The sequence below is a fragment of the Manacus candei genome, unplaced genomic scaffold (assembly GCF_025592945.1).
Source record: "Manacus candei isolate 608988 ecotype Guabito, Panama unplaced genomic scaffold, ASM2559294v1 h1tg000051l, whole genome shotgun sequence".
Classification (NCBI taxonomy): domain Eukaryota; kingdom Metazoa; phylum Chordata; class Aves; order Passeriformes; family Pipridae; genus Manacus; species Manacus candei.
In genome coordinates this window covers 3267906-3293802 of record NW_026138099.1, presented here as the reverse complement: position 1 = coordinate 3293802, position 25897 = coordinate 3267906, and the positions used below count along the sequence as shown (strand labels likewise).

At 35.3% G+C, this 25897-nt stretch overlaps 1 protein-coding gene across 7 annotated transcripts in view; it reads left to right on the top strand.

Annotated features, from left to right (window-relative positions):
• The window catches only part of VPS13A (vacuolar protein sorting 13 homolog A), a 105665-nt gene that overhangs the window by 23320 nt on the left and 56448 nt on the right, over positions 1–25897 (top strand). For all 7 annotated transcript variants that reach the window (XR_007906908.1, XM_051801305.1, XM_051801306.1 and 4 more), the window contains exons 17-33: positions 482–624; positions 1878–2079; positions 2165–2279; positions 4930–5066; positions 8824–8956; positions 9748–9865; positions 14002–14140; positions 18554–18638; positions 20326–20501; positions 21984–22140; positions 22498–22577; positions 22838–22897; positions 22976–23126; positions 23656–23772; positions 23855–23958; positions 24400–24567; positions 24872–25170. Coding sequence is in view for 6 of the 7 variants with exons in the window: in XM_051801305.1 (XP_051657265.1) it covers positions 482–624; positions 1878–2079; positions 2165–2279; positions 4930–5066; positions 8824–8956; positions 9748–9865; positions 14002–14140; positions 18554–18638; positions 20326–20501; positions 21984–22140; positions 22498–22577; positions 22838–22897; positions 22976–23126; positions 23656–23772; positions 23855–23958; positions 24400–24567; positions 24872–25170 (2384 nt within the window). In the remaining variant the exon portion in view is untranslated. The remainder of the gene's footprint in view (positions 1–481; positions 625–1877; positions 2080–2164; positions 2280–4929; positions 5067–8823; positions 8957–9747; positions 9866–14001; positions 14141–18553; positions 18639–20325; positions 20502–21983; positions 22141–22497; positions 22578–22837; positions 22898–22975; positions 23127–23655; positions 23773–23854; positions 23959–24399; positions 24568–24871; positions 25171–25897) is intronic.

Sequence of the window (25897 nt, the reverse complement as noted above, 5' to 3'; positions counted from 1 at the left end):
CCTTTAAATATTCAGAAGCTTCTTCACAGAATGTGCTAAGGGATCTTAGTAAGGGGTAAGAAAATACACTGGAATCTAAAATATGAGTGATAGTAGAAGAGGCAGAATAAATGATTATATAAAGAAAGAGGTGATTCAAGGACTGTAATGGGCAATAGCAACATTTTGAATCTTTCAGAAATAGTCTGATGTCATCTTAATGTGGGATACCAAGGACAATACAATTGACTGGTTTTTGGCTCTACATCAGAGAGTGTTTATCACAAAATAGACATACCTTTGTAAGTCTACTTGTTACTCTAGCCCTACCTCTTCCTAGTAACTGTTAGGGAATGACTTTTACACCAACTATGATACAGACTATTCATAGCATGAGAAAAATAGTTTTGAACTGTTATTTGTAGCTTTCATCTCTTCATAACTCTATCGAAATGTGTATTAATGTATTTTGTAATCCTATATTGTTTTTTGGCATATATAGTATGAAGCCATGAAGTTCTCTGTGAAGTTACTAAGCATGTCTATATCCATAAGAGAAAACAGGCAAACTCCTGAGCTGGTAGAATTTGCATTAACTGGCTTGAGTACAGTATTTACCCAACGACCAGGTGCACAAGCAGTAAGGTGAGCTTTCTGTCAAACTGTATTTGTTCCTCATGAAATGCTGATGATGGCTAATAAGCATTTTTAGACTGTTACAGTATTTAAGCTCCATTTTTCACTGTAATTTCTTGTGCAGTTTGGGAGTGGAATAATTTTACAATTGATGGATGAATCATGGATACTGTTTCCATGATGAGTTCTCTGCATCTTGAGAGGTTTTTGTGCCAATATGGATTTACTCATGTTTTTTCATTTTGTTATGTGCAAACAATCCAGGTGCCAACTTGTTACTTGCTTTTAAAAGCAACTGTTACTCCTTTTGAAACTTAATCTGAGCAGGGTGATCTTGCAAATGCTTGAGTGTGGGCATTTAACATTACTGAAAAGTTCTTGAATTCTCAATTCACTTTCAGATTAGATTTTAGAAGAAAGCTGTAACTGATGATTTTTGCTTTGTTTTGTGTTCTCACACTGGCAGATGAAACGTATCTACTGAAATATTTTAATTTCATTTCAAATGTAATGACTTAAATACTCTGGGGGAAAGTAGCCTTCCTGTTTTAAATCTTGTGCCCTCTACTTTGAGGCATATTAGTATAATGTATGTATAATATTAAGATACTATTGATTTTTTTTATAAGTTTTGCATGTGGCTTTTCTGTTTTTACTCTTGTGCATCTAAATGGCCCAAATAAAGTTATTATACTAAGAAAAAGGAAGAAAATATTACATTTTTACAGTGACACATTTTTCTTTGAGTGTTTGGAGATAAACATCTTCAACTGAGAGCTATTAATGAGGTGGACAAGGTATTGAAAAAATAAAAAAATCTAAGATCTAAAATATACTTCTTGAGAGTGATGAGACTATTTATCTTTGTTTCTTCTATTTCTCTGCACTAGAACTCTTTCGGTTCTGATGTATATCTGTTTTTTAGTAGCAATTATACCATGTAATTCTTGAGCTCGTACTGCAGAATTCCCATTTGCCTGTCTCCTTCCTGCCCTGACACCTGTCCTCATGAAAAGTGTATGAAGGGAATAACTTGGACCTCATTTCTTGTTTAGTCAAGGCTATCAGACAAAAAAGATAATTAAATGGAAAACAGTTAACACACAGATGTGTGTTTACTCCTTAAACTATTTGTGTTGAAGTTTGGGTAGAGATGTATTGTACTGGGTTTTTTTCAAGCTCATTTCCTATACTCTTACTACCTAATTGTGCCTAGCCAGATGGATATTACATCTAAACAGTCTGTTTACCTTTCTTTACAGATTTGAATCAAAAATTACCTCACTTGAAGTTACAGGCATGTCCCGAGAAAAGTGTACGCCCTGTCTCCTATCTTCTCGAACGGCCTATTCGGATGAGAGTACCTCACTTTTAAGCATAATGTTTGAGACTAATCCTTTGGATGAGAAAGCAGATCAGAAGCTTAGAATAGAATCACAGCCACTGGAAATAGTGTATGATGCAGTAAGTAAATATTGGAATAAGGTATAAATCTTGGAAAATCTTAATAGTAAACTTGCCATGATTTATTTTTCCTTTATTTTAACAGATGACAGTAAATAACTTAGTGGATTTCTTCAGGCCTCCAAAAGATGTAACTTTAGAGCAACTGACATCAGCAACTCTGACGAAACTTGAAGAGTTCCGTGAAAAAACATCAACAGGCAAGTGCTACACGCTTTCTAGTGACGCACTCAGACAAATTTTTCGTTCTAGGAGTAAGACAACATTGTATCCTTCCCTATGGAGATGCATGTACCCAAGTTACAGCTTTCTAACACGACACCTAAATAAGTTGAATTATTCAATCTCATTGCAATGCATTTATTCTAGGTATTGGATATTTTGTGTGTATCTTATTTTAAATTCAACTGTTTCTACTTTGTAAGATATGCTGCATGCCCATAAGACAGTATTTCAGTATTTGTAGTCCATACACATTTTGTTACTTCTTCAGTTTTGTTCATCTGATATCTAAATGTCCTTAATTATTTCCTACTCCTTAAAAACTGATACTAAGATATTAGTCCTCTAAAGTAACCCCTAAATCATTTTCAGAGTTCTTGCTTTTCAGGACACTATCTGCCTTTATATGGTTGTTTTCCATTTTCTGTATTCCTTGATGAATATTGATTTTGATTTGGACTAACTCAGTTCAAGTCACATAAACTATATTTATCTGCCTTCCAGTTGCTCGGCATTAAAGCCATCCCCATAGTTTTCATTTTATCTCTGGAGAATTTACATTTTAACACATTAATTAAAAAGTTGAATACTTTGGAAACTAACACTGAGATGTGTAGAATTAATGTGTTCCAGTAAGGATGTGTGAGGCTTTCTAGATCAGAGATATGTCCAGCAGTGTCCTATCTGTGTGGATGGGAGTGGATGCTAAGGGAAGATTTCATATATAAATTATTTTTTAAAAGCAAAAAGGCCAAGCAACAAATGCTTTTTTTTAAACCTCATTTAAATTTGTAATGTATTAATATTTGAATTGTAAATTTAAAAAAATCTGAGTAGTCAAGTGATAAAGAATTTACAGAAAATTCAAACATAATGTATATTTAATTGATTGCTTTTATCAAGCTGATGTTGGGAGGGAAATTAGGTGTCAGTTGTATTTTTATTCATTAGCTCTTCTTTAACTGAACTGTTTAATTAAGGACTAATATTGGATTAACCAGTCAAAGTTTTGTGGATCAACTTACTTTTCTTTCAGAAACTTCTCCAACAATACTAAATATAATGATACCACAATGCATTGCTCTTTCCTGAGATGAATTTGTAAATTTGCTGGATTTAATATGCTTGATTCTCTGCTCATTACCACCAAATACACTGGTGTTGATCATAATGAATTTTTTTGTGGAAATATGGAATCATGCTCTGTGTTTATTACAGTTTCAGCATATCATTACTTTAGAGGTATACCAAATACTGTTCACACCCTCACAAGAATGCTGATTTGCCTGTGGTAATTTAAAGGTTTCATCCAGTCAAAAACAAGAAATTTGATGGAATGTCTAAAAATATGTGTCACATTTCTTGTAAAATCTTGTCTGAGACTTAAAAAATTTCCAGGGCACGAAGATTTGATCTGCAGAATCTTCTGTTGTGGGGTAGACTACACTAGTTGCAGAGGTAGAATAAGAAGAATGGGAATGTATCAACATAATTAATATGGTCAGACTTGCAATCCTCAGGAATTAATTTTTAACACTTTTCTTTGAGTGGTAGAAGGTAGCTGAAAAATACGGGGGAACTGTGAACTACAGAAGTGAAGGAACTTGCTACGCCAAAGTAGTTATGATTTTCAACATTAAAAGATATTACAAAAGTTTGGTTTACCAGAGGTCAATATATGGACTCCACTATATTGTCTTCCCAAGTGAAGGAAAAAAGAAAGTATTTGCTTGAACTTTCTACGTCACTCAAATCCAGTTAGGCAGTATCCCAAGTTGTTTTGCAAATCCTGAAATGTGGTTGTCACCCAGTTCTTCATTGATTAACCTAAATCTCCTGTAGCAAGATGACCTTTGATAATGTAACAGTTTTAATTGTTTTCTTACCAGTGGATGTGCTGAGTGTCATGTTGTTATCTTCATAATTTATTATCTTTACTGCGATTATCAGCTTGTTGCACATGGTAAATATTTAATGGGTTGTGGCTGCATCATAAGGCAGTTTTCAGTACTAACTTGAAGCAAGACCATTCATTCCTTTACAGACAAGCAGAAAAGCAGAATTTGATCTCAAATGTTCTGACAGTCTGAATTTCCCAACTAATTGCATGATTTTTAAGCATAATTTTTGGAAGATAATGTATTTGCTGATCTTCAGTGTCTGAAGATGCTTGTCATCATAGTGTTAACTTCTGTATGTCAATAGTAACAACACTAGGAGTTTGACCAGTGCAACTGGATACTCCCAGTAAGAATTTCTAGAACAATAAAATTTCTGAATCTACAGAGCACAGTGGGTTAACTCAGTAATTACAGAGTTACAGTTCACATTCCAGTTCTTATTTCATCTCTGCTGATTATGGAATTTTTTTGGATTTGCGTATGTTATGTTGCTTTCTATACTTGTCAGTTAGCATTGTTTGCTAACCGTTTCATTTACTTGGTGCTTGTTTAAGGACTGCCTGTAATTATTGGTTCAGAAGAAATCTGAAGATCATCTGTACCTTAGTTATCTAGCATTCATGATTAATTTCAAGTTAGACTTGATTTGCTTTTTATAGCTTTTTTAAATGCTATAACTTCTGTATGGATTACTTTTTTTATGTTTACTAATCATACTGTTTTTCAGGTTTGATGTATATTATTGAAACCCAGAAAGTTCTTGACCTCAAAATTAACCTCATGGCTTCATACATCATTGTTCCACAGAGAGGATTCTATGATAATACATCAAATTTACTACTTCTGGATCTTGGTAGTGTTAAAGTATGTATTTACCTAATGCGATAATTTACTGAAAATTATAATTCAGCTTTTACATTTGTATTTTATGGTACCGATTAAGTAAAAGTGCCACTTGCTGTTTATGTATTAGTTATTTATTTTAAACTGCTTTCCAGGCAAGGCAGAAATTACTGAACTCTCTTCAGTGCATTCTTTCAACGCAAAAGAATTGTTAGAAAGTGATCATCCTGTAATATGAAACTACTGCTGATGCTTTGAACTGTTACATGGAAAATATCTAACATTTTTTTTGCCTTAGAATATAAAATAGTGAACTTCTTACTTACATGATTAAATGGTATTCTTATTAAATTATTGTTATTATTATTTACCTTTGGTCATTGAGTTTACTTTAAAATGAGAAAAGTAAATATACTGAAAATTTTTAAAATAATTTGAGTAAAATTAGAGGTACGTTTGAGATTTCATGCAAGCGAAAAGTCAAAAAGCTAATGATTTATGTAGAATTTATCACTATAACTGTATTTTTAGCAATCTTCTCACTGCTGAATTTGTGTTCTTTCAAGATAAATGATATTGTATGTATGCGGGCAATTTCCTTTTTTTTTACTTGTAGTCTGGGTAAGATTGATTCTGCTACTTAGTACCTGCTTGTATTGCCTTATCTGCTGCTTAAGTAAGAATTTGTTTCAAATCTTAAAATCTTGCTAAAGAGAGTAAATTGGCTCTGTCTTTTCAACAGACTGACTTTCGGAGCATGTGGTTTCACTTAGTCATAAAATCATTTGGGTTGGAAGGGACTTAAAAGTCATCTACTCCAACCACCCTGCAATGAGCAGGGACATCGACCCATAGATTGGGTTCCTCAGAGCCCTGTCCAGTCTGACCTTGAATGTGCCCAGAGATGGGGCATCCACCGCCTCTCTGGCCAACTTGTGGCAGTGTATCATCACTCTCATTGTAAGAAAATCCTTCCTTACAGCTAGCCTAAATGTTCCCTCTTTTAGTTTTAAAGTGTTACCCCTCGTCCTATCAGAACAGGTTCTGCTAAAAAGTGTGTCCACATCTTTCTTATAGGCCTACTTTGACTACTGAAAGGCTGCTGTAGGGTCTCATCAGAACCTTCTCTTCCTCAGGCTGAAAAACCACAGCTCTTTCAGCCTTTTTTTCACAGGAGAGGTATTCTGTCCCTCTGATCATTTTTGTAGTCCTTCTCTGGACCTGCTTCTGCAGGTTGCAGTACACAGGCTGGGGCTCACAAGAGCAGAGTAGAGGGGCAGAATCACCTCCCTCATCCTGCTGCCCATGCTTCTTTTGATGCAGCCCAGGATGTGATTGGCTTTCTGGGCTGCAAGTGCACATTGCTGAGTCATGTTGAGCTTTTCATCCATGAGTACAGCAGGGCAACTCTTGATCCCATCATCACTAGCCTGCATTCTATAGAACTATAGAATCACTTAGGTTGGAAAAGACCTTTAAGATCCTTGAGTCCAACCATTAGCCCAGCATTGCCAAGTCCACCACTAATCCGTGTCCCTAAGTGCCATGTCTTTGTGGCTTTGAAATACTTCCAGGGATGGTGACTCAGCCACATCCCTGGGCAGCCTCTTGCAATGCTTGCAACCCTTTCAATGAAGAAATTTTTCCTAAACCTCCCCCAGCACAACTCGAGGCTGTTTCCACATGTTCAGTCACTTATTACTTGGGAAAAGAGGCTGACCCCCACCTGGCTACACTCTCCTTTCAGGTAGTTTTAGGGCTAAGGTGTTCGCTCAGCCTCCTTTTCTTCAGACTGAACACCCCCACCTGCCTCAGCCACTTCTCATAGGACTTGTGCTCCAGACCTTCCCCAGCTCTACTGCCCCTCTCTGAACACGCTTCAGCCCTTCAATGTCTTTCTTGCCATAAGGAGCCCAAAATTGAACATAGTGTTCAAGGTGCGACCTCACTAGTGCTGAGTGTAAGATGATGATCCCTTTTCTAGTCCTGCTGGCCATGCTATTTCTGATACAAGCCACTGACATAGCCACATACATGCCACTGACTTTCTTGGCTACCTGGGCACACTGCTGGCTCATATTCAGATCGCTTCTGACCAGCTCCACCTACTCACCTCCTCCTGCAGCTATGTCACTAAGCAGAGGAGTTCCTCTACCTGGGCACAGCTCCCACAGGTGTGCTCACTGCTGCTGTCTGGTGTTGGTGTAAGAGTCGGCACATCCTGGAGGCTGGCACCTGTGAGGCAGCATGTTCCCACTGGAGCTCTGCCTGGTCATCCTGCAGCTGTCATGGTGATGCCATGCATTGATACCAGGGGTCACTCCAACCCAAGTTCAGGACCTTGCAGTAGGCCGTGTTTAGAAAGAACTGCTTCAGAAAGTGGAATTAGCAAAAAACATTGCTGTGTACATACTAAAAGTAAGTGGTCTGGTTGTAAATCCAAGTTATTTCAGTGATTATAATTTTACCAGCTCTTCTGAATGCTGGTCATTTGTAGGCACTTTGTAGAGGTGGCACTTTGTAGTTGCCTGGCTGCTTGAGACAACCCCCTAGATCTAATAGTCCACCTCCTATTCCACCCATAGAAACTACTCTTTGAATAACACACAGAAGAACATGTTTCAAAATAGGACTTCAGTAAGTGTGTCTGAGATTTTTTTTCTGAAATAGATGAGTAACTTTTGTAGTGAATGTGACTCCTGGATTGGCTCCTCTCCTTTAATAGAAATTAGAAAGCAAGATGAGGGAATTTGGCAATACCATAAGAGAAAATTTAATTACCTCTCAGGATATGATTAGTAATTACGTATTCACTATGAGTGACATATGCTTAAGTGAGATGTGGGTCATTTGTTGATTATGTCTCATACAAAGCCAACAGTCTTTTCCCTTCAGTTGTGTACTGGATGAAATCAAGCCCAGGGGGAAATGGCATATAAAATTAAAACTGTTTCTTAATGCAGATACGTAAGATTATTAATCTAGTAATTCTGAATTTTCAATCTGCAAATTATTTTTAGTGTAAAAGTAGTCATAGTTCAGCAGCACTGGAAAAAAATGCTATGTCCTAGATGCTAGTATTTAAACCTGTTTCAGTTCTCTTGAATATTACCTGAGTCTGACAGAACCAAGTATGAATCCAAAATCATTAGACATTTGAGGCTGAGGACAACCATCAGAGATGAACAGCAGAGAGGGCACATACAAGTGTGAAATACCCAGGAAGTATGGGCATCCCTATGCTGAGTCAAAGGAATATTGATTGATAATAAAGGCAAGACTGATGATGAACAGTCCAAATGCCCTTTTTTTCTCTTTAACTAGTATGCCACAACTGAATTCAACAGAACTCAGAAATCGATTTCATATTTTGGAATTGATTAATGCAGTAATATTTTTATATATAAAAATACTGAACGATTATTCTACTGATTACAGAGGGTTTGAGACTTTACGCTTTGGAGTATGAGTCACTTGTTAAAGAAAATGATTTAATGCAAAATATATTGTCTAAAGCTTCACATATTTGAATTAACTTTTTATTTTGTTTCTTTCCTTGAAGAAGAGATAGGGTTTTATCCTCTCCATTTTTCATTTTGATGCAGAATTAGAACTACTAATTCTAGTTCTCCTGTGCTGTGATAGTTGTTAAGAGTCTGTACCCTTGTAGTGAGGAATTAAATTTAATCTTTTATCATGGTAGGAACAAGTGGTTTTAGAATTAGTGCTTTGAATATTTTTGAAATTGATTTATTCTTTTTTTTGTGACTGTCTTAAGATGACAAGCAAAAATCGTTCTGATTTGTCAGAACTCAAAGTAGGACAAAGCACTATTGAAGATATAATGTCAAGAGCTTATGACAGTTTTGACATCCAGCTCAGCAGTATACACTTACTGTACAGCAAACATGGTAAGTATTCATGAAAGTAATCTTTCTTTATATGAATTTTATGGTTGTTGTTGAGCCTCTTATATTTTTAACTGAAGCAGTGGAGAATCTTTAGAACATATGTCTTCCAATATGTTCTAAACTCAATACTATGAATATGTTACGAATTTCCAAAACATACCTTTAGGGACTCGATTACAATCTTAGCTTTTGCTAAATAAACAGACTTATAATAAAATCCTTTATATTTGAAGACATCTAATTTATTTGTTGCATAATAAATATAGGACTAATTAGTTTGTCTATGGTATTTTCCTTCGATACCTTTTCTTCTCTAAATTTAGAGCAGAATCCACAAGTAGTTGTAGGTTTGATCATTTTGTAAAGGTAAAGAAAGAATCAGAATCAATTTACTTTGATCATGTGTTGAAGGAAACTTTGACTACTAGTTTGGCAACTAGCAATATAGAGTCAGTTATAATCAGAGAAGTCATAAGCGTTTAATTCTTAATCGTTTGGTTCCGGAGCCTCAGCTCTCAGTACCATGCATGTTAAGAATCAGACTCTTAGATGCCTGCAGCATAGATGGAGTAACTGTTTAGATGTGAATGGGAGAAATTATTCAGTAGTGTTCTGTGTCTGAATTCAGAGCTTCTATAATATATATCTGTTGATATATAGACCTGTAAAAGAGATCATGTCACCTGAATTTTTAGCAATATATACTAATATTAGATACTTTAATTCTGTGATATGTGTAATGAGAAGATCTCTTCCAATGTTTAAAGTGTAGGTTTTCTGTGTTCTTGTAGATGAGAACTGGCAAGAAGCTCGGAAGCTAAAAAATTCATCTCAATGTATCTTACAGCCCTTGGATGTAAATATGGAATTTAGCAGGGCTATGGTTGTTACAGATGCAAGAATGCCCAAGTATGTGTTTTTCCCAATTTTGAAATTTTATAGTAAATTACTTTTTTGGGGGGAGGTGGGGGAGGGACAAGTAACAATGTAGTTTTACCTGTGCTATTTAAAATTGGCTAGGTGTGACTCTTGGAAGTAAAATACATGTATGTAGAAAAATGATAATAAAATGAAGACATTTTCATATGTTGAAAAGGTCATAGAATGCTATATTATTATAAAAGTGATACGAATAATACATTTAAAGATTTTTATTAAAGATAGTATTGCTTGTTCTAGTTGAGTCTTTCTAAGAGCTACATTTCAGTTCTCATTGGAAATACTGAGGAGCTAAAAATCCAAACTTAGAGTCTCTTTTATAAACATCAAAAAATATTTTGAAAAATAATGCTGTCATACTCCCTGTCTTTGACTTGGATTATTCCTCTTGTTTGTTTACATACTAGGGATCACTTCTCAGGGAAACAGCTCTTAATGCACTGAGTTTGCACTTAAACTTACTTAGCAAAATTCTGTTGGTTATGGAAATGTACTCAATTGGAAGAAAATGTATAGTACTCTTAATAATGGTCAATGATTGCGTCATGTAATGGTGCCATCTTCTGGAAACCTGGGAGGCCACAGTTTTGATGCTTGACTTTACAAAAGATATCTTATACTTTCCCTCCTTACTTTTTGTCTGTTTGGTGAAGAAACTCAAATAAGGGAAATGCAATTCACAGAAATCTTTTTATGTTAGAAAATTAGATTTCGTTTCTATAGTCATAACAGAATGGCTTTATTTTAATTTTAATGTAGGTTTGTAATCGACATCTATCAAAGTTATGCCAGTGTAACCTGGATTAAGGAGTGTCTGCCCTTAATAAGAACACTTGTTGCCATACTGTAATACTACCTGTCTGTCTTGGCTACCAGGTGTGCTGCTCCTTTTGGCAGTTCCTGTGTCTATACAGATTCTGGGAAATTCTTCCCTGGTGGATATTATTTCTGTATTCCAAACTCTCATGCAGCCATTCAATTAACAGTAAATAGTTTCTACTTGTATCTAGAAATTACAGATTTTTCTTCCCCTGGGATAGTTCTATTTCTTGGAGATAAGCTGTTCTTCTTCCTGTACTCTCCACAACTGCTAGGAATGCTAGAATTGCAGTTTGGTACTAGATAAGTATACCACAGTGAGTTAGTAATAAAAAATAATGCTTTAACTTACACCAAGAGCAAGTAGCCATTTCAAATCTAGCATGTTGATACCATGACTCAACAATAGCAGAACATTTTGTACCTAGTCTCCAAATGCTTTCAGAATGTGTTCTGCAGATGGTATTAAAATACTGCAGAGTAATCCATCAGTCTTGAAATGATATGCAGCTTTTTACCTGATGGTGGGAATTAGACCTTTTTTATATCTCCCAGATCAATTAAAACTAGAAATGTTCCATTTTTTGGTCTAGCTTTGACTACTCAACCCCCCTCAAACTTATCAGTATCTGCGTAACTTCAAATGCCAGATCTCTTTTTATCACTGCATAATCTCTTTTTGTTTTTAAGAAAGTTCTGTTGGTGACTGTTTATGTACAGATACTTATGATATTTATGATTCTATGGTTTAGCCCATGTGATCTCTAAACGACATTGTGCACAAATAATAAAAGTTAACTGATAGCTCTTGTTTTTAGTATTTGTAATTGAATAAAGTATTATGCATCAGTATTGCTCACATCAATTATGTATATATAAATGTATTTTTAGTATACATGTAGCTATTCCTTTATATTTCAATTTTTACAAGTATACTCTCTTATAAAGCGAGGATTATATTTTTCCAGAGCTTTTTTATTGATATTTGGAACTATCTGCATAGAACAGCATAGTTCTGTTGAGAAAAGTGAGTGGAAAGATATTAGTTCTACAAAAAAAACTAGTACCAGAATTATTTTGTTTAATGTCGTAGATTTTTATGAATGAGTCTCTTAGTTTGGAGGGCACCTGTTTTACATTTAGTTATCTAAAAAGAAGGTGATTGGGTAGCTGTATTTTTTTATTCTTTAATGTTTGCACATCCTTGGGTGACCATTGAATTTAGTTGAATTTTTTGTGATGTTACTGTTTAAAACAGTAATGAATTTACTGGTGCTTTGTGCTGGCTTTCTTTAGGAAGGCACATTTCTATATTGCTGCCTTGAAGAGAATATTAATTTAGGTAATTTTAATTTAGTAATGACCACTGTATCAAGGGCCTTTCACTGTTAACCTGTGTTTTCATCTACTCGTGTTTTCTGATCCTTAAAATGGACTTTCACTCTTTGGTTGGATATGAATATCTGACTTTATTTAATTTCTGGTAATAGAAATTACCAGAAGTAATTTCCTTATAGTATCTGTCACTTCACATTTGGAAGCACCAATATGATTCTGTGGTTTTCTAGTCTGTGTCAGGCTTAATTTTTTTTATGTTCTTTTTATCGTGTCATATGTTTCCCCTGTTTTCTAAAGTCTGAGAGTCTGTCATATAGTTGGAAGGCATATGAAGCCAGTATTGCGATAGCACTATTAAGAGCATCCTTTCATATAATAGGATTCATTAAAAACACAATAAAAATTCCAATGTGAAGGAATGTACCTATTTGCAGGTTTGGCAGTGGCATTAAGATTTCCTTCTCTCTAAATACAACCACACTGAACTGGAAAGAAGTTTCTCAGATTTCCTCATCAATTGAAACACTTACCTCCTCCATGCCTTAGTCTCTAAAGATGGGGAATAATTTTATTCCAATTATGGATGTTTTCTGAGCCTTAAAAGCTTTTGTTTCAAGAGCAGTGTAGTGAATTGGGATTATTTGCAATTATCTGCCTGGTATCTGCTAGGTACATTCTGTGTAACTGCATGGGCTGTCGAAATGCAAAACTTTGTCAAAATGCCTGCACAATATACATGAATTTTTGTAGGGAGATTTAAGTGTAATATAGGTGAGAATTACTAAGTGTCCTCAGTTGCTGGAGCACTTGAGCAGTAGATGGAGAGGTCATTTCAAACATGGTAGCTACTCATTTACCCCAATTTTCTCTTATTATAAAAAAAAAGGATAAATTTCTCTGACAGAATTGGAATTAAGAATAAAAGTCAAAACTAGTTGAGAATTAATCCTGTAAGAATTTAAGGATGTGAAGAAATTCATAAATTGGAGAAAACTATTTACTTACTGTCGCAGTTTAACGTGTACAAGTTTGTGCTTTGCTTGCTCAAGTATCAGGAGCTGTTTTTTCAGTTACTCTCATAGTCCCAAAATTAGCTGAGGATGATTGAAAATGTGGGGTTTTTTTGTCCTCACATCTTCACCAGTCATATATTATATGTCCCTTTGAAGACAGAGTTATGAGTTAAGCACATCAAAAGTGGGAGGTATTCCTTACACCCCTGCTGCTACCTGTGGTGGGATAAAGTTGATCTGTTAAACCAACCTCTTTATCTCTTCTAACTAGAAGTTGTAATAGAAGCATAAGAATATTATTTGAGCCATTTCTCTGCTTTCTGTTACACTCACTTGTATGAGAAACTGAATTGGGCTTTAGGTCTTTAAAAAGTTAGTGTCTGTGTTTGAGGTGATTCTTTTTGACCAAAAGCCTATTCAAATGGGCTTAAAATTTGTTTTACTGTTTTCATTTTTAAAGACTTACTTTATTCTTTTATATCCTACTTTGCTCTGCCATTTAGGCTACTGCTAGAGTCAGCTTAAATATACATTTCTTCTGGGAAGTCACTTTTTTTGACATTTGGGCCCTAAACATTCATATGCAAAAAAACTCCTCAACCTTCTCTTCTATAAAATACTGTGTAAAGGCTCAGTAATGTAATTTATTGCAAGTGCTTAGATTAAATACATAAACAAGAGGCAAAAATTTCAGATTGTGAGGGAAATATGCTTATGTAGCCAAATCACAAGTGGTTATTAGTACTATTTATGTGTATGTGTATATATATATATATATGTATGTATTTATTATGTACAATGGTTAGATGAGTGATTTTCTGACCAGGAAGACTTTTGTGTTTCTCAGAAGAAAATTAACATGAAGTTTGAATGAAATAGATTTAAGATTGATTGTTTTAACTTTGAAAGTTTTGACTTTGATTCTTTACAAAACAGGTTCAAACTCTCTGGACAGATGCCATTACTTTCTATCCAAGTATCAGATCAGAAGCTGACAAGTATCTTGGAGCTAATTGATAGCATTCCTAAGCCAAAAAGTGTGCCTGCTACCAGTTCTCCTCCAAAACCAGCTGAGGTAAGGTTTTTAAAAGATATTTCATAAAAAATGATTAGCAAAACACCTTCTTGCTATTAGCATTGCAATTTTGAAAGGAGCACAGGAAAGTGAAGAACAAGCATTTGCTTAGTGCCTCTTGGAAAAGTTAGCTCATTCTTTAGCCAGTAACTATGAAATAGCTGTCCAGTGGCTGGATTTGAAATAAACCCTCCCAGCGTTTTACTGCTGTGGGAATTAATTTGTAGTTCATATTAATCTTGATTAACAAATGTGCTCACTTTTGCTGAGGATTAGCTTAATGGTACCTTCAAATTTACACGTGTATCAGAGTGCCGCAGAGTTTGGGTTCAGCAAAGAAAATGTTGACATGTCAGAATTTTTAAAAGTTCAAGTAATAGATGAGAGTTTAAGTTTCAAAAACAAACAAACAAAATATTCACTATCTGAGGCTAGGCAGGCACTGTTTTATAAACAGTGTCTGCCTAGCAAAAGTGGCAGCTTTTTTTCAGCTGACTTCAGTGCTTTTCTCATCTTTCTTTTTTTTTCAGTTACACAACATAACTTAGTGGGTAGAAGTTCTGCCTTGCATTTGTAATGTTTAAGAGTTTGGAGTGTGTTCTCTCCTTCCTTCCCAACCCCTTTCCCTTAGTGAAAATGATTTGGGTCACTGTTTTATGCTTTCTTCAGAACAGAAGTTTACCCCTTTCATATTATTCCTGAAAAGTATGTTTTACCTTTTGAGCTGTTTTTAGGAAAACTAGGAAATGAACTTCCAGTTCCTAATTTTTATCATAAATCTAGTCTGTGTGATCCGGTTATATTCTATGTATGTTTAAAGCAGTTCTATCATTAGAAAATATGTCAAATCTCAAGGTCAAAGACAAAATTTGGCTGTCCATTTTTTTGTCATTTGTAGATATTTCCAACATTCTGTTATTTAATCTTCTGTTTATTTGATTCTAAACGACTACTGGTTATCTTTGTGTTGGCTTTTTTTTAAGATTATTTGATAATTTGTCTTTCCATCTTTGTAAAAGTTATTCTGCCCTGTTCATGAAGGCAGTTGATGCAGATTGGCATTTTCTATGGGTTATGTTAGCATAATATTCGGTAACTGTAAACATAACAACTAGACATGCATACCTATTGAAAGTATATATACAGTGAAGACTGTTTCACTTCGACATGTGGTTCTTGCCATCTTTTCAGTGGTACCGTTAAAATTTTAGCTAATTCTGACCTGCTCTTTCACTCTTCATATACTACTAGTATACTCAGCCAAAAGCTGCCCTAGTCTCTGTTGTTTTGTGCAACTAATCACAGACAAACTTTGTTTGAGGTTAGTAATGGGACTTTACATAATTTTTATACATAGACAGAATCTACACATATAAGATGATTATCTTTTACTTTATAACATTTACTATATTGAATTTAATTATAGAATTCAACTATTAGATCTGAAACATTTTAAGTGATCTTGATGTGGTTAGTATTACCTGTACATTAGTTGTGATTTACAAGATGAGGTGAGGAAAGACTGTGGAGCAAGTATGAATATATTTGCATTATATGTCAGTCATTGTCAGCTTTGGAAATGCGGGTAAGGCCTTCGAGCCTGCGCAGTGGATTTTTTAGGTGAGACACAGTGTGCGCTGAACTGAGCCCACCCTTTAATCCTGAGGCTTGTCTGCCAGGGCCGAGCGAGCTCGGACGGTGGCAGCGAGGTCCTCAGGACGTAGGTTTGTTTAGAGTGACTTTCTCTTAGATGGATGACCTTACAGGGCTGACGAGCTCCATCTGCCTGGGTTTAGAGTTGTCCTTCTCCTCTGTGTGCTTGGAGGCTCCCCCTCTTATCTCCTGCGAGGGCACAGACCACGCAGGCGAAGCTCCCTCTGTGCTTAAATATGTCTGCTCAATCTTCCATCTACCACAGAGCTTGGCAGACTTTAATTGATGGTATTAAGTTCGGTTGAATTGAGTGGATTTTCTGCTTTGGTGGTAGCTTTCATCCCTACAGTTGAAATTCTTCTGAACTTTGTTAGCATCACACCACTTCTGAACTGAAAAGGATGTGCTGTCCTTCTTTAGAGTGCTGCATGTGAACTTTGTTCTTTACATTTTGAATTAGTGGTGGAAGTGTTCTTGGACTGTGACAACAGAAGACTTTTTGAAACAGCTCCTTCTACATTTTTGCATTCTGCACTTGTACTTTAGCATAAGACCAACATGGAAGACTTTATTTTTCATTTTTTGGTATTATGAAGTCAAATGTTACATTTTCTTCTTGTCTTCTTAGAATGTGGAAGTGTTACAGATGAGCAGCTTTCACAAGTTACAAGACTTATATAGTTGATATATTTATTGTTTGTGGACATGGGTATATTCAGAAAGGTCAAATTAAGTAGGTTGGAGACTATGAATGAGGCTGTTGAAATGTTATGAGGGAGATGAAAAATGTAGCCTTGGAAAGTGTTCAAAGATTAATGTTTCTTGTTGCCATAATGTTTATATTTCTGTAAGATACTGTAATTCTGTGAATAGTTGTCTGACACTAAGCTTTGAAAGGTGCAGTAACAAGGGTGGAGGGAGGGTGATAGTGCAGGGAAAGAGCTGTTGACTGTGCAGTCCAGAGCCAAAGGCACTCCAGAAAAAGGGCACATAGACAGTGCACAGCTCTCTTCTTACTTTAGTATTGTGTGCAAGGCACATGTACACTACATATGCAGCTGGAACTTGCAGATGAGAATGCTTTATGAACTCAGATCACCAAGACTACTTCCCGAGACTTGATGGTGAATAAACCATTTAGTTACCTTTACTAAGAGAACTTAATTCTATCATATATGAAACCAGGTGGAGTGGAGGATTCCTGTACTTTTGTGCACTCTAGTGGCATTTCACATATTGTCAGTTGCTTCGCTGGGTTATGCATAACTGCATCTCACAATTCAAGACTCTTAGAATCATAGAATATGCTGAGTTGGAAAGAACCCACAAGGATCATCAAAGTCCAACTCCTCGCCCTGCATAGGAACACCCCAAGAGTCACCCGTGTGCCTGAGAGCATTGTCCAAATGCTCGAACTCTTGAACTTCTTGAACTCTGTCAGACTTAGTGCTGTGACTACTTCCCTGAGAAGCCTGCTTCAATACCCAACCACCCTCTGGATGATAATACCCAACCTAAACTTCCTCTGACACAGCTTAAGGCTGTTCCCTTGGGTCCTGTCACTGGTCACCAGAGAAAAGAGATCAGTGGTTGCCCCTCTGCTTCCCTTTGTGAGGAAGTTGTAGACTGCCGTGAGATCTCCCCTCAGTTTCTCTACTAGTGTTTGATTTTTCAGATGTGTGAAGAAGTGAGATTAAAGACGGCAAAATACTGGGTCCTAAGTTTGGCCATAACAACCCCGTACTTGGGGCAGACTGACTGGAAAGTTGTCCATCAGAAAAGGACCTGGGGGTGCTGATCAACAGCAACTGAACGTGAGCCAGCAGTGTGCCCAGGTGGCATCCTGGCCTATATCAGAAATAGTGTGACCAGCAGAACCAGGGCAGTGATCTTCCACCTGTCCTTGGCACTGGTGAGGCCACACCTAGAATCCTGTGTTCAGTTTTGGGTCCCTCACTCCCAGAAAGAAAGACTGATGTCTGCCTTTCCTCCCAAGGAAAAAGCGATGGGACAAGAGTAAGTAGGCTTAAGTTGCTCCAGGGGAGGCTTAGGTTGGATATTAGGAGAAGTTTCTTTACCAAAAGTATTGTCAAACATTGGAACAGCCTGCCCAGGGATGTGGATGAGTCACCACTCCTGAACTATTTAAAAGACTTGTAGATGTGGCACTTAATTCTGCCACTAAACCATGTCCCTGGCAGTGCTAGGTTTAATGCTAGTTGGACTTGGTGATCTTGAAGGGTCTTTTCCAACCTAAATGTATCTACGATTCTGTGAAATCAAGAAAGAGTTTTGTCTGCTCTAATGTTTCGTCTAGCTCTTTTTTTCTTTTTTTTTCCACCTGGCACTTGTATTTTGTGATTTTTATAAAAAAGCTCTTGATCTTTATTGTTCTCTGAAGTTGCCATACTGTAGTCCTCTCAGAGAACAGGTTTTCTTTTCTCCTGATTTTTCATATGATGTACCATTTCTGTCCCTCTTTTGATCTGTGAAGTTGTATGTTTGAACCTCTTCACTGTCTTTCCTGTGTTCTCTCTGTAACTAGATGACAGTGCAATACCTGCTGCTTCTGTCTAATTAATTTAGGTCTCATTTCTCCCCATGTTGGTAATTTCAGTAATGTAAGTGTTTAACTGTAATGATTTGCATTTAAACTTAGACAAGTTTCCCTAAGAGGTAAAACTTTCACAGAGCATATGTGCATGCAATAGCATGACCAATAAATTCAAGCAAAAAATTTTATGGTACCTCCTGTTTCAGGCTGGAATATCCCCTGTGCTTTCAGCACCACATTTACCACAAGGCATGTTTCCTGCTCTGGATCTTCATTCATTTCCTGAGTCAGGTAATATAATCTAATTTAAAGTTTTGCTTAAGAAATAGGTCAAGTCAAGAAGTTTTGGAACTCACTGAATGAATTTATTACTCTTACTATAAACAACCACTTTTGACTTTTTTTCAAATTCTTGAGGGTTGAATAATGTTATGTTGTGTGTAGCTTATTATAATTCACACTGTACAAACTATTTGTGTATTTTCTCATAGCAGTAAAATTTTGTATGCTTGTTTTTGTCATTTTCTTTCTGAAGGTAAAACGGTAACATTTGTTTGGTATGGTTTGTATGTTTTTGTATTAGCATATGTTGTTGCAAGTCTGTTCAGAGCACCTGAAGTAATATTTATGACATTTAGTATGTACTTAGTCCTGTGATGACAGTTCAGATTATTTTCTTCTTATGAAGGAGTTATCTCCTATTTAGTTGGATTTATTTAAATTATAAAATCCTGAAATGATGATTGTTAGAAACTACTGTGTTTTAATAAGCAAGCATTTTGAATGAATTTTTCAATTCAAAATAGAAGATTGGCTGTGGAGAAACCACTTGTATTTAGTACTGTTTTGCTGTTCAAAGAGCTTAGCTAGATCCTAACATTTCATCTAGTAGTTACATTTGGAAATAAGCAAATATATCAGTATTATTTCAGTATCAATTTTTTTTGTGATGCCAAAACACTCAGCTGGAGAAAAGAGAACAGTACTTCTTCTCCTTTCTCAAGGTAATGATATATGTGGTTTGCAAACACTAGCGAAATTATTAGCAAAGTTAATTTTTATATCTACTTCATAGCTTTAAACTCAGTGTATGTGCAGTATATATAGAAATATGTATTTGTGCATCTTCATTTATTTTTTGTATGAGTTCCTTTGTGTCCAAAGGAAGTGTCTTTCAACTCTTAAAAATGAGGATGAAAGGAGGATGAATGCTGGCAACAAGTAATTTGAGAAAGTAATAACTAGATTTAGATTGAATAAAGTCTGATTTTTAATCTATACTGTACATACAGCTGTACGATCTTTTTAAGTGATTCATGTTATTTCTTGATCTTCACCCTCCAAACTCAGGGATGCTTTCAAGCCTTAGAAAATAGCTCTTCATATAATTTCTTGAGAAGGATACTTTTTCCACAGTTACCTTAAACTTCAGTCTTCATGATTTTTAGGTGACTGACAAGAGCTTTACAAAACAGTGCAATGTATTTGTTTTGTTTATATTTCCATAGTAATGTCAAGTGGATTTAAAGCTTGATAGTCCTTAGGAGTCTCTCCTGAAATGGGAGATCTATAGCAGGGAGAGATCCAAAGTAGTGCCCCTGATGTTGAAGCAGAGGCTGCAGCCCTCAGCAGCAGTCAGGCCAGCAGGAGAGATAATCTATTAATATGCACCAAAGGCAAGATGAGCCACAGTTTGTGCTGTCTTTTACACATCCAATAGTGAGAGAATGTTGATAAGGGAATTAGCTAATGAGAACTGAAATTTAAGATGACATGATAGCTGTAGGTGTGGTGTAAAGTTGTGAAGGCAGGAGTGGAGGTAATTATAGAAACAGACTTCATTGGTTGCTAATTATGAGCTAGATACTTGGATATTTAAGCTTTTATAGATGTAGGCATAAAAATTCTAAGTCATAGTAATACAAAAATTTTAGCTGTCTAAACTGTGTACGTAATGTTGTTGTGAATTAATCCATAGAATCAGAAGAAGAATTTTATGATGCACTAAGCAGTCCTACGGAAGAAGTGACATTTTTTGAAGCCCCATCTGGTTCCCTCAAGCAAGCTGGCAGTAGTGCAAGGCAAAAAAGACTACGTAAACAAGAATCTTTGAAAAATATGACAGAATTCCAGCTCAGGTTTGAAGTTGCTGAGGTAAAGTTACTTGTTTTTTTAAAAATTTCTCTGAAGCACATCAGGACTGTAATTTCCCCTATTTGTTGTGTTCGTAAATCCATGCCTGCAGAAGTATTCATTCCCCATTTTTTTGCCAAAACTATTCTGCAGAGTTTTTTCCAAGCCACAGTTGTGCTTCTACATAATTTTCATCACTGAAATACTTTGCTTTATCCAGTTTTATCACTGAATTTTCTTTACCTATCACTCAAAAATCACATTATGTATTTGTTTTAGGTAAATATTTGGTTTTTGACATGTTGTTTCTAGATACTGCTGTGTTCACTGGGAAAACTTCATTAATGTTTCCTCTTGTAACAAAACCCATATTTTTCTGCTCCAGTTTTTCCCAGATCCTGTTGTCTGCATACCTAAATCTATAACATCTTCATTATGCTGAGTTTTCTGTGGTGTTCTTGCTGCTTCAGACACAGGGGGGAAAAAAGAGTATTTTATCCAAATGCAAGACAACTATTTCTGACTATATCAGCTGGTCTAGTAAAAAAGGTGGCATCTTAACACCATCATTACCTTTATCATTAGACCATTAGTGTTATTGCTGCTAATCACTGTATTTTACTTTACACTTATTATACAAATAAATCATACAAATTCAGTTAACTTTACAAGGGATTGCAGAATGTCTTCAACACATCATAGCTAGCTTGCAACATACTATATACTAAAACTTTGCCACAAATAAAACTGAAATGAGCTGTTCTTTGTGTGATGACAAGGCCTTGTTTAAGAATTACTAGTCTAAAGATAGATGCTGTATTTTACACTGTTCTCTAATGGAAATTATCTTACAATCTGTAAGAAAAAGGACGGTTGGGAATCTCTTAGAAATCACCTCTCCATTTGTTGGCTTCACAGTTTACTGGGTTAGGTTTTGATTTTCCTTATTTGTAGACAGCATTATATGGAAAGGAAGTGTACATATCTTTGTTTTGCTTTGGTTGTGAAGTTCAGATACAACAGTTGAGCTAGGTATTTATTTAATAACATTGTTATCATGCATGGGTGCAAAAGTAGTAAATCCTCCTGCCTAACATTAATCTTGGGAATCTAAATTACCAGGAGTGTTCAGAGAAATTCCAATGGAAGCAGTAAACACTGTATGCTGACTGAAAATCTAGTATTGACTGTGTTCAACGTTACTAAGTGCTGGACAGAATTTAGTTTGTGTAACTAAATTATTTAGTTTGTGTAACTGTTACTTTGGTATTACATGTGTGCGTGTTTGAAGTTTTTGTTAAAATAGCGGCAAACAAATTGAGCAATGTTACTTGATGAATTGTTTATTTTTTCCAAGGTGTTTACTGTATGTATTAATGTATTAATGTGTTAAATGGTCAATACACAAATACACATTAACTGGTAGAATGTATGTAAATATTTTATCCTATATAAAAACTAAGAGAATCCCCTACTGGTTTTGGGGGTGTGTGTTTTTTTTAGGTCTTAGTTAAATTATGCCGTTGTACTGATAATACTGAGATACCTGTGCTGCAGCTTGATATTTTGGGCTTAGGCACAGAACTTAAATTAAGAACATTCGACATGACTGCAAATGCTTTCCTTCGTGAAGTTTGTCTGCTGTGCCCAGAGTATATGGGTAAGTGTTTATAGTCTGATCAAAAAATTACTCACAAATAACACTTTGAATTTGTCTTCAAAAAGTCTTGTAGGACTTTTGTCAACTCAGGAAGATTTGCTTTCTAAATTAAATATGGGGGGGGGAAATAGGAGCTCATTCTCTTATTAGTGCTTTGGTAAATACGTTCTGGTGCTGATGATTTGAGAGACATCTAAGTAGTTTAGGTCTGCAAAAGAGGTTTTGTGATTAAACAGTAATGACAGTTAGTAGCCTAGTTTGTAGTATATAGATTAAGAAAGTTGTAGATTTTTTTTCTTTTTAAAAAAGTAATCTTATTATTTTGTGGTTTTGTTTTGTTTTTTTTTTTTTTTTAAGATGATAACGACAAGCCAGTTTACATAATTACTACATTGGATAATGTAGAAGATGATCTTCTCACTCTAGAGTACATAAAGGTGAGAAAACAGCAGACTTTGCTTTTGTATTGTAAACCTATCATAAGTAGTACAATATTATGGAGTAATTGTTGAAGGTTCTTCTCACTTATTTATGCCTTTAGCATCTTGAGTGTCATGTGCAAAGTTTGTCTGCTTCCTAAACAGAATAACTTGTACATCTTAAGTTGTAGTGGTTTTGAATATAAGTTCTCTCTAATGAAATTTCCAAACTTCTCCTGTTTTCTTTATTTGTTTTGTGTGCACTTTTGATGGAATAGACTGATATTAACGGACCAGAACTCAAAACTACCTATCAGAATGTTCTACAAAACATAAAGGTATGATGTCTTTTTTTAACATAGTTTTCTCAGAGTGGGGAGACAGGCATATTGAATAAACAAAAGTTATTCTTCTAGGTGAACTTTTCATCTTTAGATGTTCATTTGCATACTGAAGCTCTGCTGAATGCTATGAACTATCTGAATAATCTTCTACCCAAACAAGAAACTAAAGTTGCAGAAGTCCCTGAAAAAATAGAGGAGAAGAAGGATGTTCTTAAGAAATTAAGTAAGTTTCTTTATTATATTTTTCCTCTTTTCATTCCTTTCTCTTCACTTAAGCAAGAAGAAAATGAATGTATTTTCTAGTTTAGTAAACCTGTTAGTGACTTGATATGAGAAATTTTGCTTGAGATTTATATGCTTATCCATGTGTAGTTTTCTGACACAGAGATTGAGACGTACCTTTGCTGTGTATTCGAGGCACTGAGTAGATGCAAATAAAAAATTCATAAATTGTCATTTTAAAATTTTTTTTCCTGGTATGAATTAAAGCTTTTGATGGCATTACAGTTATTTACAGTTATTTACAGTTATTTACAGTTATTTACAGTTATTTACAGTTATTTACAGTTATTTACAGTTATTTACAGTTATTTACAGTTATTTACAGTTATTTACAGTTATTTACAGTTATTACCTTATACTTGAGGAGCATCAGTCTCCTCTTTTGCTTACTGTGCAGTTCAAAGGGACACTAAAATATTAAATCTCCTCTTGGAAAAACTGTAACTTTTATTATTTTGTGTTTCCCACAGCGTCAAAAAAATCAAAGTATGAAGATGTTATTGACCTCAATATCTGTGCAGATTTATCGTGTTTGAGTATCTTTATTAGAGAGAAAAAACATAGAATAGCTGAAATTCACATTGAAGGTAGGAGAAAAACTTTCGTCACGAGGATGCAGAACTTTGTAACCAGGACAGTCTATAGATTTTGTATATCTTGTTTTTTGAGGTCTGGATAGCCAAGTGATCATGAGGAAAACAGCAACCGAAGTGACTGCAAAATTGAAGAACATTGTTATTTTGGATTCTGATGAGACAGCATTGTATAAAAAGGTATGCGTTTGCATTTATTATTGACTTTTTTGAGTGGAATATTGATGCTAAATTGAACTTACTTATGGACTCAACTCTCTGCTGTAACATGTATTTGGTGGGAGCAGCATTCTCTATAGACACATTGATTTTGCTCCCACAACCAGTAATTATTAGGCTAACATTAATTTGTGCAACTGTGATACCCAGTAATACCCAACTGCTCATTACATCTCTTGTTCTGCTGACTTTAATGAACAGAATTATTCAAGCTGAGATTCCAACTGAATATTTTCAGCTATTTCAATGGATTTTTTAAATTTGATTTTTTTTTTCATTTCTTGTTGAGATATTTGAGGTAAAAATGTCATAGGAGTGTGAGGTATTATGTTTATTTCAGAGTTAAGTTTCTTCAGCATGTAAGTTTTTAGAGTAGAGATACTGTATTTTTGTCTTCCTAAGGCTCTGTACATCACAGAAAAAGAAGTCTTCAACTTCAGAATGATATCATATGTGAATGCTACAGATGGCGTTGCATATTCAAATATGGATGTTGTTGATAATCGTGTTTATCTAACTGTTGGGTGTATTCAAGTACTTTTTGTCAACAAGTTTGTTTCATCTATTTTGGTAAGTTAAATTTCCCAGATACTGTTTCTTAGCATTCAAGTAACATTGTCAGAACCAGAAAAGGATTCTGTATGGAGTGATCATTGCTCTTACTGAATATAATTATAATTTTCCAAATATTTAGTATGTAAATTTATATATATATATGCATAGTTTATCATATTTGAGGAAAGATTATCCTATTAAAGGATTTGGAAAAAGTGTGTAGGAAAAACAGTCTCTTAAGAATAACTATGATTCTTAGTGTTTTTGAAGTAGTGCAGTTCTTAGTAATTAATTTCCAAGATCTGTATTCTTTTCCCAGGCTTTTATAAATAACTTTCAAGCTGCGAAGGAAGCTCTTACTGAAGCAACTGTTCAAGCAGCAGAGAAAGCAGCTACAGGTGTAAAAGAGCGTAGTTCCCGTTTGGCACTAGATATTAACATTAAAGCGCCTGTTGTAATAATTCCACAATCAGCAATGTCTGAGAATGTTCTGGTGGCTGATCTTGGTCTAATCACCGTGAAGAACCGATTCTTTATCGCTAAAACAAGAATGTGTTATAATCTTCCACCTGTTATTGACTCTATGACAGTGAAATTGAGTGAACTAAAGTTATACAGGTAATGTAATGTCAATATTTTTAAAATTCGTTAAATGCTTCTGGGATTCTTCTTCAGATAGAGAGCTTTGAGGAGTTACTAAATAGTTAAAGGTTGGTGGTTGACAGATACACTATTATCTTGAAATATAACGGCAAACTAATATCTTTTAAAAGCGGTAAAATTGTATGGTTTAGGAAGAACGGCAATCTACATATCTTTAAATAGAAGCAAATGTTTTTATAGGCAAAATTGTTTAGTAGCAATGTGGATAGAGCCTTCCTAAATCTTCGTTCGTGAAGCCTAGCCATGATATGATGTTTAGTAGCATAGACTTATATATCATTCATTACTTTGGGACAGGTTATACCCATTTGTAACTGGCTATTTCAATGGGATTTTCAAGCTGTGCACAGCAGGAAAGGTACTAAGTCAGATAGCAGTAAAAATCTGTTTGAAAATGGTTATTGGTGCAGGGATTGGTGAGTGGAGAGGGAAGGGGGAAGGGGCTTTTCAAACATGGTTGGAGAGTACTGAAGAAAGAAGAAATTGCTCTCCACTGGAGATCAGGTAAGATGTCCTAACTTGCAAGAGTTTATATGGTGTGTGCCTGGTAGGTACCTGATGTCTTCTCCTTGACAAAGAAAGATACCTAGCTGGTGGAGTAAGATTTTAACTAGAGCTACTAAGAGTGGTATAAAGACAGTTTCACAGCACTGTTTAAAAACATTAAGGAAGTACAGAAATG